Here is a 16,237-nt window from a genome sequence, read left to right on the forward strand (position 1 = left end):
GTCAGTCATGTCACACAGATAAACCCTTTGGACTAATTTTCCCATGCTGACCAAGTTGGTATTTTGTGCTAGTTCCATTTGCCTGCATTTGATCCATATTCTTCAATGCAGGTCTTATCAGTGTTTCATCATAATGTCTTGAGAACACTGCAATTATCCCCACTTGATCCACATGCCCACCACCCTCAAGTCATTTTTAAACTTTTCCCTTCATGCCTTCAATATGAGCCCTCTAGTTTTAGATTTACTTCTTCGGGGTGGGGGGATGGGGGGATGGATGGTAGAAGGTTAAGACAATTTGCTTTTTCAATTTTTTGTTATATCACAATGAATAACAACTGTGAGCCCAGGACTGATCTATTTATCGCCTCTGATCAGAAAAGCAACTCTCCACTCTACCCAAGTTCTTCTTTCCACTGAACTAATTGTGAAACGAGTCAGTTTCCTTTGGATCCCATCTAATCCAACCTTACAGACTAACCTGTCCTCCATCCTGCCCTCATCAGTCCTCTTGGTCACCTCTCCAAATAAAAAGCTCCTATCAGACTACCCAGAACCTTTATGAAAGAGCTGAATTTAATAGATGCAATGTGGCAACAGCATCCAAGGGACAGGGGTTATTCCTTTTATTCGAAACAGCATGACTCCTACATCAGGATAGATTTGTTCTTGGCGTCAACCCAATTAGAGGGTAGGATCATGGAAACTGAGTACATGGCGAGACATTTGTCAGTCCATTCCCCCTTGACATTGACAATTGCAATGTCAGAACAACAGGAGACGGAATACGGATGGTACCTTAATCCATTGCTGTTGAAGAAGCCAGAGTTTCGTAGCTTTGTTAGAACACAGATTGACATATTTTGTGAGGCCACTGTAACTCAACTGCAGACAAAGTCCTTCTTTGGGACACTCTTAAAGCATACTTGCGAGGTCAAATAATTGGTTATACAAAAGTAGTTTAAAAAAAATACTTAAGGGAGGTGGAGGAATTGGAACAGGAGATTGCAGACTTAGAAAAAAACTTTCAAAATTCGGGCTCAGAAGAAAAGTATCAGGCTCTGACGAATAAAAAAATCTTAAATATAATACATTTCAAACATATACAACAGAGAAGGCCATATTAAGATTGAAGCAGAAATATTATGAGTTGGGGGAACGAGCCCATAGAGTCCTCTTCTGGCAGCTGAGGCCTCAAGAACGATTAATACGGTTCAGACGGGATGACAGGATCTCATAGAAGCTGAAGGAGATAAATAAATGAAACCTTCGGACAATTTTATGAAAAATTGTATGTCGGAATCGTTGGGAAAGCCTGAGAAAATAGATGAGTTCCTGTCAAAATTGGAGTTACCAAATTTAGGTCAGGAAGATCAGGAGGGATTTAATATTCCCTTCACAGAAGAAGAAATAGAAAAAGCATTGAATCTGTTACAAGCTGGTCAATGTTTGGGGAAGGATGAGGTCCCACCCCCCCGAGTTTTACAAAGATTTCCTGATGCTCATCTTTATGGAGGTGGTTGAAACCCATACTCTCCTAGAATCTTATTCAACAGCAATCATTACAGTGATTCTTAAAAAAGATAAGGACCCAATGAAACTGTCCTCTTATAGACCTATTTCAATGCTGAATACGGACTATAAGATACTTGCGAAGGCCCTGGCAAATAGATTGGCGAAGCATTTTCTGAAGCTAACAAAATGTAGACCAAGCGGGCTTTGTACAAAAGAGTCAGGCTGTGGAAAACATAAGCAGACTGCTGAGTATCATACATCTGGCACAGTTAAGAGATGACCCAAGTGCAGCTGTAGGCCTGGATGCAGAGAAGGCATTTGATAGGTGAGAGTGGGTCTTCCTGTTTAAGATATTGGAGAAATTGGAGTTCAGGCCAACATTTATAAATTGGATGAGGGTGCTGTATCACTCACCCAAGGCTAAAGTTGTGAGGAGTGGGTATATATCTCTAGCCTTCCCACAATCGAGATCTATTAGACAGGGGTATCCATTGTCTCCAGCTCTATTCATTTTGGATATTGAACTGCTGGTTGAAGCCATACGACGGGATCCAAACATCAAGGGGTTCAGAGTGGGCCGGGAAAAACACAAAATCAGCCTATTTGTGGATGATATATCTGACAGACCCAGCACGTTTGTTGACCAAGCTTCACTCTACTCTGGAGGATTATGGGGAAGTCTCCGGGTACAAGATTAATTGGGATAACAGTAAAATTATACCACTTACAAAAGGGGACTACAGTCAATTTAAAGGAAATAGTCAATTAAAGTGGCCACAAAAGGGGATCAAGTGCCTAGGAGTCAGGGTGGATAATTACAAAATTTATATAAAATAAATTATTGCCCCTTTGCTCAAAAAAAATTGAGGAGAACCTAAACAGATGGATGACCCTGCCCATTATGTTGGTGGGCAGTGTCAATTGTATCAAGATGAATATGTTGCAAAGGCTTTGGTACCTCTTCTAGACTTTGCCCATAGAATTGCTCCAGAGATTCTTCTAGAATATTAATTCACAGGTCAGTAGGTTCATTTGGAACAGGAGGGTTGACCAGGGTCTCCATACAGAAATTAACCTGGGATAATAGTCTGGTGGACTGAGATGACTAGACTTTAAGAAATACTGTTGGGCAATGCAGTTGAGGTATCTTGCCTTACTCTTTGAGGGAGGGGGTATACCATCCTGGACACACATCAGTCTGCACACGATAGGTGAGAAGATAGCAGAAGACTTTATTTATAAATGGGACTCTAAATTGTTATCTGGTGACAAAGACACCCCTTATTAAAACATTCTTTATGTGTGGAACCATTAATCAATGCATTGGACTTAAAGTGGGGCTATATTCAAAAACACCTCTGACTCAGAATGGCTTAATATCATGGACAACAGATAACAAGATCCTGGACACAGGATCCAAACCTCTGTATGGATGCAGAGAGGTTTATCAAGGACAGTTATGAGTGGGGGCAACTCATGTCATTTGAATGGCTTGAATAGATTAAAAGGTGATTTAGGAAGGCTGGAGGTGTGGGCTGATAAATGGCTGATGGAATTTAATACAGATAAGTATGAAGTGTTACATTTTGGAAAGGCAAATCTAAATAGGTCATATGCATTAAATGGTAGGCTATTGAGATGTGCAGAGCAACAAAGGGATTTAGGAGTTGTGGTAAATAGTACCCTCAAGGCTGATACTCATGTAGATGGTGTGGTGAAGAAGGCATTTGGAATGTTGGCCTTCATAAATTGGAGTATTGAATTCAAGAGTAGGGAGGTTATGATGAAATTGTACAAGGCATTGGTAAGGCCAAATTTGGAGTACTGTGTACAGTTTTGGTCACCAAATTATAGGAAAGATATAAACAAAATAGAGAGAGAGTGCAGAGAAGGTTCACACGAATGTTGACAGGATTTCAAGGTTTGAGTTACAGGGAAAGGTTGTGCAGACTGGGGCTTTTTTCTCTGGAGCGTAGAAGATTGAGAGGGGACTTGATAGAGGTGTTTAAGATTTTAAAAGGGACAGACAGAGTAAACGTGGATAGGCTTTTTCAATTAAGAGTGGGGAAGATACAAACTAGAGGGCATAGTTTAAGATTGAAGGGGGAAAATTATAAGGGGAACATGAAGGGAAATTTCTTTACGCAAAGGGTGGTGGGAATGTGGAATGAGCTTCCGACAGACGTGGTCGAGGCGGGATCATTGGTTACATTTAAGGAAAGACTGGATAGTTACATGGAGAGGAGAGGACTGAAGGGGTATGGACCGGGTGCTGGTCAGTGGGACGAGGAGGGTGGAGATTTGTTACGGCATGGACTAGTAGGGCCGAACAGGCCTGTTCTGTGCTGTAAGTGGTTATATGGTTAAAAATAAATATGATATGTCAAACATGACATTATTTTGCTATCTTCAGTTAAGGTTAAGGACCATAATTATTAATACTCGATACAGGTGTATGCAGTATAATTTGAACAAGGCAAAGCCAGAAATTTCAGATCAATCCTTTAGGTGCAGCATAGAGAAGGGAACCTTTGTGCACTCAACCTGATCATGCTACAAGGTGAGGCCCTTTTGGGTAGAGCTAGGCCAAGTCCTAGAAAAAAATCATAGGTAAAGAATTTCCACAGGACCCAGAGTTGTTCCTGTTGGGAAACATCATGGACATAAGACTTACGATGAAGTTGTCCAAATTTAAAATCCAATTTGTGTTGACTGCTTTGGCAATGGCCAGGAAGTGCATCGCGGTTACTTGGAAGATGGACTCTCATCTTGGCATTGCATAGTGGAGTGCGGAAATGCAGAGCTGTGTTCCCCTGGAGAAAATCACCTACGGTTTAAATACAACACCTTCCTTAAAATTTGGCAACCCTACCTGCATTATTATAGATGCAAAGATATAGTGCGGTTCCTTGTGTTTCATTGTTCCATCCGTTCTGTCTATCCCCTCCTTGGAATTGGGGGGGGGGGTGTGGAATCCATCCATCCATCTGTCTTAATTAGGTTGGGTTACGAAAATTTAAAGACCTGGGGGCTGGCGGTGCGGTCCCGATGAATCCTACGATTTCTATATTTTTGTTGAATTTGTATTTAATTTTTTTGTAAGAATTTTTTTATTTGTAAATATTTTGTTTTATTGTTTGGTCCTTTTGTCTCTAATATGTCTGGAAGGTAAAGAGACACACTGTAAAATGCTATAGGAATAGGGGACGAAGACTAATTTGTTGCTGCTGTCTCTTTTCAGGGTAATTGTCAATTTAATTTTGTCTCTGGTTATATTCATGGGGATAAGGGAGGAGGGGACAACAGGTGGGGAAGATTGGACTCAACTGTGAAGCTTGTATAAAACTGGAAAATGTAGTGTGTTTATTGGATTATTATGGATTGTTGACATTGAGTTTGAAAAATTATAAATTAAATATTTTAAAAATAGCTCCTATCAGATTTGAGACTGCTCTACATTCTTTCATGTCCATTTGTAGCCATTCTTTTCCATATCACTTTCTCTTAGACCATGAGATGTTTAGTTTTCTCTGAATTGGAGAGGTGAAGCACAGATTGGGTGACTACTTTGTAACACACCTCATTTTAGCCCATAGCCTCTGGGTGTCTATACTTTGACTGTTCTACTTCAAGTGAAATATTTTCCTGGCTTTTTCTACTGTTCCTATGAAGCGAAATATAAATCTGAGGAACAGTACCTTGAATTTTGACTCCAAATTCTGAAAAGAAAATTATGAAGATCATCAGATGATGAAGAACTCATTTATTGATGTGATATACAGACTCACTGATATTCTTGCTTGCTCCAGCCAAAGAAGTGTGCCAACTCGATAGCATACATTAAATTATTGCAATTTTCCAAAATCAGAAAAGAAATAATAAATATAAAATGATAAATAATTATTCAATTGCAGTTAGTCCAAGAAAAAAAAATTACGTTTCAGTCAAGCAAACAAGAGTTTTGGTCATCTCGAGTTCATTTATGGTTTTGGGGAGGATAGTATGAGGAGGTTCAAGAGCCTGATGCTGTGGGATAACAAAAACTTGTTGAAATGGGAGATACTGGACTTTCTTGTGTTTTGTACCTTCTTCCTCCAGTGAGAAGTCGTTGTGACCAGAGTGATGAGGCAGCATCACATATGTCTTCAATGAATAGGGGGAGGTTGACTCATTTCTGGGCACAAGGGTTACGATGCATCCATTGAGTGTACTTTGCACAATACAATTGTTGAAATTAGATTTTTTTTTCATAGCATGCAAAATCTTCTCAATTTCTTCGAAAGTTGAGGAGATGGTGTGCTTTCTTCACACCATACTCTTTGATTTGATGGCTCTTGAAGTCCTCTGATTTGTGGACTGTGAATTGACTCTCATCCTGTCAGTGAAGACAGGTGTATTGTCCAGTATCCTGACTTCATTTCCAGTAATTTGGCCAACAGCAGTGGTGTCATCACCAACTTTATGTGTGGCATTGAAGCAGAATTGATTACGCAATCGTGTTCAGAGAACTGAGCATGGGTTTTTCATTATAAATAAAATCCTTCAATTTCAGATAATGACTCTGCTTCCCTATTTGTATATCTTCCAAATGCCTTTCGTTGTTTGTAAATTGCCCTCTTTAATCTTGCAGTTATTATCAAATCCTTCTTCCATTTATCACCAACTTGTTTGTTCTCACTCTCTGCACCTCTCGCCTACCAATCCCAAAATGTCGTGAATCCATCAAAAACCTTTCCCAGTGATCTGGTGTTTCTTGGTCCAGAATTCTTTTCCCAGTGACCATATGGTGCTCTCTCATAGATTCTTTCTGATGGCCTGAAGTTTCTCTGTACAGAGTTTCTCTCTGAACTTTCATTGTAACTGTCCACAAGTTCGGTCTAATTTTTCCAGTGTCATCTGCATTCAATTTAGATTTGCACCATCCACAATATTTTGACTTTGTCTACTTGTGTTTCTTATTCTCTAGTCAAATTGATGCATTGAGTCTGTATTGTTTCATGGGAGATGGCAGTCCTATTTTTGTGCAACGTAAGAGCTCGTGAATTCTTTGGTTTGGTTCTCATGGATCATCAGTCTGCTGCAGAGTACAAAGCGCGAACCGATGAAGGGAAACCGGCTAACAGAGGCTTGGCTGAGAATGGCCACAACACCACATTTTTGTCGGTTACTTGTGAGGAGCTTGAACGAGCACTCATATTAAAATGCTTTTGGAATGGTGTAAGGTTAGGGTGTGCAATTTTGTAAATGTCTTGGTTGATATCTTTGGTACCCGATAACTAATACTTACACTTGGTCTGAAAGCAATTCTGTCACCTGCTTACAGCTATCAGATAATTACAAGTTAAAAGCTGTTATGTGGAATTTCATCTGAGAAATTGATATTCATATATGATCAATGGCAGAATTAGTTTAGTTTGTCACAAAATAACAAGTGGATTGTGAAGGATTCTTCTATGAACAGGCCAACTGAACAGATTAACTCTTGCATTCATACAACAGTGTAAAGTGAACAATTTAGTGTGTAGATTACAATGAAATGAAAGATCAATTAGCACTCAGCAAGGGCAGCGTGAGAGAGCACTGTTGTGGGGTTTATTCAACAGCATGATGACTGAAGGAAAGAAACTTTTCAAGCCAGTGATATGTGTATAAACATCCCTGATGAGAGAAAGAAGAGTGTCAGATTGTTGGCTGCCTTTCTTCGCAGGAGGAGTTGGAGATGGAGTCAATGGAGGAGATGACAGATTTCATTATTTTGTCATCAGATCTCAGATCACTGATTTTCCTAGAATCCCTGAGGCGACCATTCTTGACACCATTTTTGATCGACAATTTTCCCATAAAGGCTTAATATCCTTTATGATAATTTGTCTGATCTAAGACTAGTCCCCCCTCCCCTAGTTAAAATTAAGAATGCCTGGGAGAAGGATTTGAATCTTTCATTGTCTGATGGAGTTTGGGACTCCATTTTTAATTTGATTAACATGACTTCCTTTTGTGCACAGCATTGTTTGATGCATTTTAAAATGGTCCATAGAGCACATGTTTAAAGTTAAATGTCTAATTTCTATTCAGAAATAAATCCTGTATTTGACAAATGTAAAAAAAAAGGTGATGCCGCTTTAGTTCATATCTTCTGGACCTGCCCTGACTTAGAAGAATTTTGGAAAGATGATTTTAAAACACTATTGGTAACTCTTTAGTTAAAATTGGAACCTTGCCCTTTAATTGCCCTTTTTGGATCACCTCAAGATGTTGATACTTCATTGATGGCCAGACGTGCAATTTTGATTAAATGGAAAGATAATATTCCACCTACACATACACAATGGTTTAGGGATACCATGTCTTGTTTAATTCTAGAAAAAAATTAGATATGCTATCAAGGATTCAAATGTTAAGTTCTACAAGACATAGGGGTCATTTATGGACGATTATCATAATAGTGTGGTTGTGTAATTTTGATATCACTTGATTTGTACAGGTCAACTTTCAACCTTGCTTGAAGGAAGGGGTTCTGAAATTTTTCTTGGGTTTTTTTGTTGTTAAATCTTCTTAAGATCTGGATTCCCTTACTATGAGAAGATTGTTTAATGTTTTAATTTTTTTCTTTCTCGAATCTTGTGTTATACAATGCAATTGTATAATTGCACTGTTTAATTATATTGTAAACATCAAGAAAAATATTTTTTTTAAAAAGAAAAGACATTGGCTTTATGGGAGAAGTCAGAGTGGAAGTGGATGATCGCCTCAGACTGGATGACTTCACAGATCAATGATCTGGATGATGATGTCAAGTGGGTCATCAATTTTGCGGATTGCAGGTGTAGTGGACAGTGAGAAAGGCTTTCAACACTTGCAGAGGGATCTGGGCCAGTTGCAAAAATAGGCTGCAAAATGGCAGATTGAATTTAATGCAGACAAGTGTGAGGTGGTGCACTTTGGAAGGACAAACCAAGGTTGGGTATGCATGGTCAACAGTAAGGCATTGAGAAGTGTGGTAGAATGGAGGAATCTGGGAATACAGATGTATAATTTCCTGAAGTAGTGTCACAGGTCGATAGGGTTGTAAAGAGAGCTTTTGGCACATTGGCCTTCATAAATCAGTATTGAATACAGGAGTTGGGATGTTGTATTGAAGTTGTGTAAGACATTGGTGAAGCCAAATTTAGAGTATTATGTGCAATATGGGTTGAAAAAGTGCAGAGGAGATTCACAAGGATGTTCTGGGACCTGAAGAACTGAGTTAAAGGGAAGGGTTAAACAGGTTAGGACTTTATTCCCTGGAGCATTGAAGAACAAAGAGAGATTTGATAGAGGGATACAAAATTATGAGGGGTATAGATGAAGTAAATGCAAACAGGCTTAGGGGTTAGGTGAGTTATAAACCATTGGACACCATGAGCTTATGGTGAAAGGGAAAAGTTTTTAGGAAGAAAATTGGGGGGAACTTCTCGCAGAGAGTGGTGAGAGTGTGGAACAAGCTGCCAGCTGAATTGGTGAATGTGGGCTGAATTTTGACATTTAAGAAAAATTTGGACAAGGGTTTGGAGGGCTATGGACTGGATGCAGGTCAGTGGGACAAGGCGAATCATAGTTTGGCACAGACTAGAAAGGCTGGAGTGCTTGTTTCTACGTTGTAATGTTCTAAGTTTCTACATTCTGCCTGCATTCACCAACTTCTGTAGCATCTGTCGATCTTGATTCGAGCAGCTCCTATACCATGCTTGATGCTTTCAACACACACCTTTGCTGGTGCACATGAAGGGGTTGTTGAGGGATATGCTGAGCTTCCTTTGTCTTCTAAGAAAATGGAGGTGTTGGTGCTTTTTCTTAATCATCACAGTAGTTGATTTGTCCCAGGTTATTGGAGATATTTATTCCCAAAAACTTGAAACTCTTTTAACTTTATTTGTCGTTCATACCATAACCACAAATGCAATGCACAGTAAAGACAAGATAGTGTTTCTCCAGGACCATGGAGCAGATTTACATAAATAGGAGTTAAATGTGAGTCAATAATACAATAAAAATCCATGATATCCTAGTGTACATGTCGTATGAATTGAGGAGCCTGATAGCTTTGGGGGAAAAACTGATGTATAATCTGGGCGTGTGGGCCCAAATACTACGGTACCTCCTCCCAGATGGAAGAAGGGAGAAATGTGGACAAGAGTAGTGTGAGAAGTCCTTCACAATGTTATTTGCCTTTTGCATGCATTGTGTGTTGTAGATGTCTGTCATAGTAGGAAGAGAGACCCCAATAATCTCTGCTGACTCCACTATCCTCTGCAGGTCTTATGGTCTGAGGTGGTGCAGTTTCCCAACCAGGCAGTCATGTAATTGCTCAGAATACTCTCAATACATCCTCTGTAAAATGTAGTGAGGGTGGGAGATGAACTTTTCTCAGCCCTCACATGAAGTAGAGGCGCTGTTGGGCTTTCTCGGCTATGGAACTGATGTTGAGGGACTTGGTACTCTTGGCAACCTCAATGGTCAGCAGAGAGTGGTCCCCCCAGGCTCCCCTGAAGTTGACAACCATCTCTTTTGTTTTATTAACATTCAGAAACGTTGTTGGCTCTGCAACAGTCCTTTAGTGACTGCACCTCATGTCTGTCCGCTGGCTCGTCATTCTCGCTGATCAGGCCCATCACGGTCGTATCATCAGTGAAGATGATGGAGTTGGAGCTGTGTTTACCTGTACAGTCATGGGTCAGCAAAGTGAACAGCAGTGGACTAAGCCCAGCCCTGGGGGGGGGGGGGGGGGGGTGGACTAAGCCCAGCCCTGGGGGGGGGGGGGGGGGACTAAGCCCAGCCCTGGGGGGTGGAGTGGGGGGGGGTAATGGTCTTAGAAGTGCTGTTTCTGATCCAGATTGCCTTAGTGCGATTAATGTGAACAGAGATCAAGACTCTTCTGGCCCCCTTGAAGTCAGTTATGATCATCTGTGTCTTATAGACATTGGCAGAGAGGTTATTTATCTTACCGCCATGCCACTACTTTTTGGGGGAATGAAATGCTTCAATCGTTAATGTTTATTTTTGTTGACAGAAAAAGGCAGAAGAAGCTCACAAAATACTTGAAGGTCTGGGCCCAAGAGTGGAGCTGGTAAGTGTATATTTCAGCTTCACATTCACTGTACCTGTTGGATCCTCCCAGATATGACTGAGGTGGTTGAGGAGGATAAGGCTGGAGATGTTGTCTGCATGGCCTTCAGTCAGGCATTTGACAAGATCCCTCAGGTTGGCTGATTCAGAATGTGTAGATGCATAGGATCCATGGTGACTTGATAATTTAGATATTAAATTGGCTATGCTTAAAAGACAAGATCGAGGTAGAAGCCTGTTATTTTGGATGGAGGCCTGAGACCAATAGTATTCTGCAAGAGTTGGTTTAGGGAAGCACTGTGTTTGTAATGCATACAAATGACTTGAATGAAAAATGCGGTTGGGTTACTCATCTTGCATATGAGACAAAGACCAGTGGATTTGCACACAGTATGGAAGGCTATCGGAGAATGCAGCAGGATGTGGATCAATTACACATAGGGGTACATAAATGGCAGATGAAGTTTAATTCAGATAAGTGTGAGGTGTTGTACTTTGGGTTGTCAAATGTTAAGGGAACATGTACAGTTAAAGGCAAGGCTCTTAAGAACATTGATGCACAGAGGGATCTGGGGTCCAGGTCCATAGCTTGATGAAAGTAGCCATGCAAATAGATAGTGTGCCAAAGAAGATATGTGATATGCTTTCCTTCTTTGGATGGGGCTTTGTGTTCAAAAGAAGTCATGTTGCATTTTTATGAAACTTGGGGTTGTTTTCTCTGGAGCACAGACCTGGCAGGTTTATAGAATTGAGTAGGATAGATGGTCAGAATCTTTTCTCCCCAGTGTAAAAATGTCGATTGCTAGAGGACATGCTTTTAAGATGAGGGTGTGTTGAAAGGAGATTTTCAGAGTGATTAGGTACCTTTGAACAGGCTACCAGGAATTGTGGTGGAAGCTGACACGATACCATCATTAAAGAGGCTTCTAGGCATGAATATGCAGGTAATAGATGGAAGTTGTTAACTCTGCCTGTGACATCACAAGCACCAGACTTCACTCCATCAAGGACATCGACATGAGGTGTTTATTTTCAAAGTAGCCTCTAAAGGATCTCCACCACCCAGGCCATGCCCTCTTCACTCTGCTACCATTGGGGGGGAAAAGGTGGTGGAGCCTAAAGGCAAGCACTCAGCAGCACAAGGACAGCTTCTTCCCCGCTGCCACCAGATTCCTGAATGATCGATGAATCACAGACACTGCCTTACTTTTTGTGCAGTTTTTTTTTTGTTCTTGTAAGGTGGTTTATATGAATGTTTGCATTGTGATGTCGCTGCAAAACAACGAATTTCGTGACTTGCTCACGACAAATTCTGATGTGGATCACATGCAAGCCGCAGAATTCTGAGCGTCGTGTGTGTAGTCCTCTGCTTTACATCGGCAAGATCAAGTGTACATTCATCAACTGTTTTGCTGAACACCTGTGTTCTCTCTTCAATGGCCATCTGGACCTCCTGTTTGCATGTCATTTCAACTTCCCTTCCTATTCCCACACAAACCTGTCAGACCTCTGCCTTCTTTACTGTCAGGGTGAAGTCAAACACAAAGTTCAAGAACATCCCCTCACATTGCACTGCTCGGCCTACTGCCGATTTTCAAATTAAGTAACTTGCATTCTTGTTCACTCAGTTTTTCTATGCCCTCCCCCCCCTCCCCTTTATCCTCGTCACCCAGTTTTGCCCCACCATTCCTAATTGTTCCATCTGCCTCTCATGTACTCACTATATTTACTGGGTCTCCTGTCCCCTTCCCCTACAGTTTCAGACTGATCATCACCCTTTCTTATCTGGTTCCACTCTTCATCTTTCTAGCTTTTCAGATTCAGGATCTTCAGCTTCTTGTGTCTCGCCTTCCAGCATTTGTCTCTCTCTCTTCTGCAAAGCCAATTCACAAGGATGTTGTCTTGAGAGGTAACATTTTTGTTTGGAGGAGATACTGGAGAGGATAACATTTTTCTGGATCAGAGTAAATTAAGAGCAGACATCAATCATAAAATTGTGGAGGATTAAATGGGATAGACTGCAGAAAACATTCCCACATCAGAGGTAGAGAGAATAAAGAACATTTATAGCACAGTGCAGACCCTTCACAATGTTATGCCGTCCGATTATAAACCTGCTCCACGACAATCTAATCCTTCCCTACTTCACAACTCGTATCCCTCTATTTTTCTTACATCTATATGGCTGTCTAAGTTGTCCTGATTGTATTAGCCTCCACCACCGCCCTGGCAATGTATTCCAGACACTGGCCACTCTGTGTGGGTGGGGGATCTTTGATATCTCCCTGTAAATAGATGACTTCTGGTATTTGCTGTTGTTACCTCCGGAGAAAGGTATGTGCTGTCCACCCTATCTATGCCCTTTAATCTTGTAGATCTCTTAAGTCACCTTTTATCCTCCAAAGAGAAAAGCTCTTGCTCTGTCACCCTTGCTTCATGAGAGCTGCACTCCAATTCAAACCATATTCTAGTAAATCTGGTAAAAGAAACAAAAAGCAATCCTTTCATCCTAGCACCAATGAAGTTGTGGCTGTTCTTTCATCTCTCCATCAGTTTCTTTCACTAACCCTCATGATCCATGATTTGCTTAATATTTTTAAAAAATCACAAAACTTCATTCTATGCATCTTGTATCAGGCACATTCAGATGATGAAGCAAACTTCAATGCTTGACCGTATGATAGTTCTATGCTGTCATTGTGTACACAAATACCCTTTAATCAAATCTGGAATGTGTGCTTTAATCACATGTGAATTGATAGACTGCTAATTTAAAACTGGAGCACAGGGGCAAATAAAGGGGGGGGGAGGGGGGAGTGTCTTTGTCCCAAACATTATTGTGTGCACTGTATTTCCTTACCTCCTATGGACGCTGCAAGACCTTCTCAGTTCCTCCAGCATTTGTTTTTTTCCCCTGTGGTGAGTAGGTTGACAGGTGATTCAAGAGATAAACTTGAGAGTGGGAGATAGGCTGGAAAGTAAAACTCATTTTCCCATTATGGTGGTAGTGTCTAAGACAGGGGCAGAGGTTGAAGGTGAGAAATAGGAAGCTGAGATAGGATCTGAGAGGGAGTTTTTCCATAGTTCAGAATATGCTGTGTGTTGAACGGGTTGTGAGGGCAGACACTCTAACATTTACCGGTAAGCATCTTGACAAGAATTTGAATCACCAAATCACCAAGACATAGAAAGCTGTGGGCAGAGTTAGATCATTGAGGAGAGGACAAGAGTAGCACGATGTGGAGAGCAGAAAGGCTTGTTTCTGTGCTCTACAACCCTGGCACAAAATACTCTCATTGATTTGTAGTTGGTGAATTGTACTGGTTGAAACCATCATGGAACAAATAAATAAGTATTGGTTCTGTGTCCCACCATTGTATATATTGGGGTCGTTTCTCAATTGAATTGAATATGCTCAGTATAGTGATTTCCTAATTTTTACTGTGGAGTTATTAGACCAACGATTACCTTGTGGATCACATGCTTCTTTGATTTTTAAGGATTTTGTGATGTACTTAAGATATTACTTGACTTCTCCCTTTTCAGCCACTGTATAACCAGCCATCTGATACGAAAATTTATCATGAAAACATCAAAACGTAAGTGACATCTAATAATCACTATATTTAATCCTCTCAACAGAATGAGGTGGTTTTATGTACAGTGTTTTTACCCTGAATTCACCTTGCTGAGGTGGTTCAGTTCAGCAAAATGATGGTAATTTCTGATCCACAATTCTCTGCCTTATTCCAACCTCATAACTAAGATTGCACTTGACTGTCAGTCCATTTCCTCCCTGTGCTTTTATTGGTCAATGTATAATGAAACTAGAATCCTACATTTTAAAATGAAATTAAAATGACCAGTTTCCCCAGATCATAAGTAAAACATGAAAGTCTGCAGACACCATGGTTGAAGTAAAAACACAACGCTGGAAAAACTCAGTAGGTCAAACAGGGTCCTTTATACAGCAAAGATACAGAACCAATGTTTCGGGCTTGAGCCTTTCATCAAGATGTAGGTAGACATATTGTTTGATGGAGGTCCGGTGGTTTTTGCAAGCAGAGGGAGAAAACAGGCTCTGACTGAGGGTCAGAGTGTGTGTGTGTGAGAGAGAGAAAACTGTGACAAGCAGCAGAAACTTGCTGGAACTGAAATAGAAGCTCCAGAGTGGAAAATATTTCACTTGGAATAAGGAAAACAGAAAGGAACTCTGTGGTAACCTGAAAGAAAGAGGTTATCATCTGGAGAACCCTGAAGGGACAAGTTTCATCAGCAAGAAGCTGAGGGAAGAACCTCAGTTCTGGATGTCCTGAAACAACACATCTCTCTCTGCAAGAACCTTCCTGAGTGGTAACTATTTACCTTTCGAGTGTACCAAAGCCTGGTGAACTTTATACATGTTAAATTCTGTGCACAGTATAGGAATTGCCTGCAACCAGTGAACTTGGAGGAATGAGAAGTGAGATTGGACTGTGAACCAAAGAAATTTTCGAAACTTACCACACATAACACACATGTGCGCTTAGAATTAGAAGGGGGTTAAGTTAAGTAAGTTAATAATAATATATAAGTTAAAATTTGTTTCTATTTTCATGTTTAAAGATAATTAAAAGCAACTTTTATTGAAGTAATCATTTGTCTTGGTGAATATCTATTGCTGCTGGGTTTAGGGTTCCTTTGGGCTCGTAACATTTTATGTGGGATCGTCTTTTTCGGATTGGAACATGAGTTTTTGTGAGTTATTAATTGTGTTTTTTTTTCAAGCTAATTTAAAACTTGTGTGTTGAAAAACAGCAGCAATGGATGTTGGTAAATTTTTGTCACAACCATGAGCTGCAGAACAAGAGAAAAGAGGAACTGATGGTGATTTCTAAGGAATTAAAACTGAAGTTAAGCATTGGATGAGGAAAATACAAATACAGAGGATCAGGGTCAAATATAATATAGGTGAGGGAAAATTTGTTGAGAAAGACTTAGAAGATTTTCCAAAGGATAGATCTGGTGATATGAAACTGGAGAAATTGAGGGTGCAAGAGGAAAGACAGAAATGTAATTTTGAGTTGCAGAGACAACAATGAGGCAGAGGAAGCTGAAAGGCAAAGAGAAGAGGCTGAAAAATGGAGGAAACATGAGTTAGAGGTAGCTGAAAGATGGGATGAGGCAATTGAAAAGGACAGTCAGCTTCAATTAGAGAAGTTAAGAATTGAGATGGAGGAAGGTAAGGGAATTGAGGCTGTAACTCCTGGGGAGAGGTTTTTGTCTCGTGGAGAAGTAAATCTAGTTCCTCCTTTTGATGAGGGAGATATATATACATATTTTCAGCTTTTTGAAAATGTTGCTGAGAGTTCAAGATGGCCAAAAGAAAAATGGCCTCTTATGCTCCAAAGTGTATTGAAGGGAAAAGTACAAATTGCATCCTCTAGCTTGACTGCAGAGCAAGTAGCAAATTATGATACTGTTAAACAAACAGTATTGAAAACTTATGAGTTGGTTCCAGAAGCATATAGACAAAAATTTAGGAGTTTGATGAAAACATGGAATCAATTTTCTATGGATTTTGCTCTAAAGAAATCTGTATGGTTTATCCATTGGTGTGCCTCAAAAGGAATAAATA

At 40.3% G+C, this 16,237-nt stretch overlaps 1 protein-coding gene across 12 annotated transcripts in view; it reads left to right on the plus strand.

Annotated features, from left to right (window-relative positions):
- Positions 1–16,237, plus strand: part of ncor1 (nuclear receptor corepressor 1) — a 260,519-nt gene that overhangs the window by 43,606 nt on the left and 200,676 nt on the right. For all 12 annotated transcript variants that reach the window (XM_069911235.1, XM_069911241.1, XM_069911245.1 and 9 more), the window contains exons 7-8: positions 10,565–10,621; positions 14,167–14,219. In XM_069911235.1, coding sequence (XP_069767336.1) covers positions 10,565–10,621; positions 14,167–14,219 — 110 coding nt within the window. The remainder of the gene's footprint in view (positions 1–10,564; positions 10,622–14,166; positions 14,220–16,237) is intronic.

This window comes from Narcine bancroftii, chromosome 14 (genome assembly GCF_036971445.1).
Source record: "Narcine bancroftii isolate sNarBan1 chromosome 14, sNarBan1.hap1, whole genome shotgun sequence".
Classification (NCBI taxonomy): Eukaryota; Metazoa; Chordata; class Chondrichthyes; order Torpediniformes; family Narcinidae; genus Narcine; species Narcine bancroftii.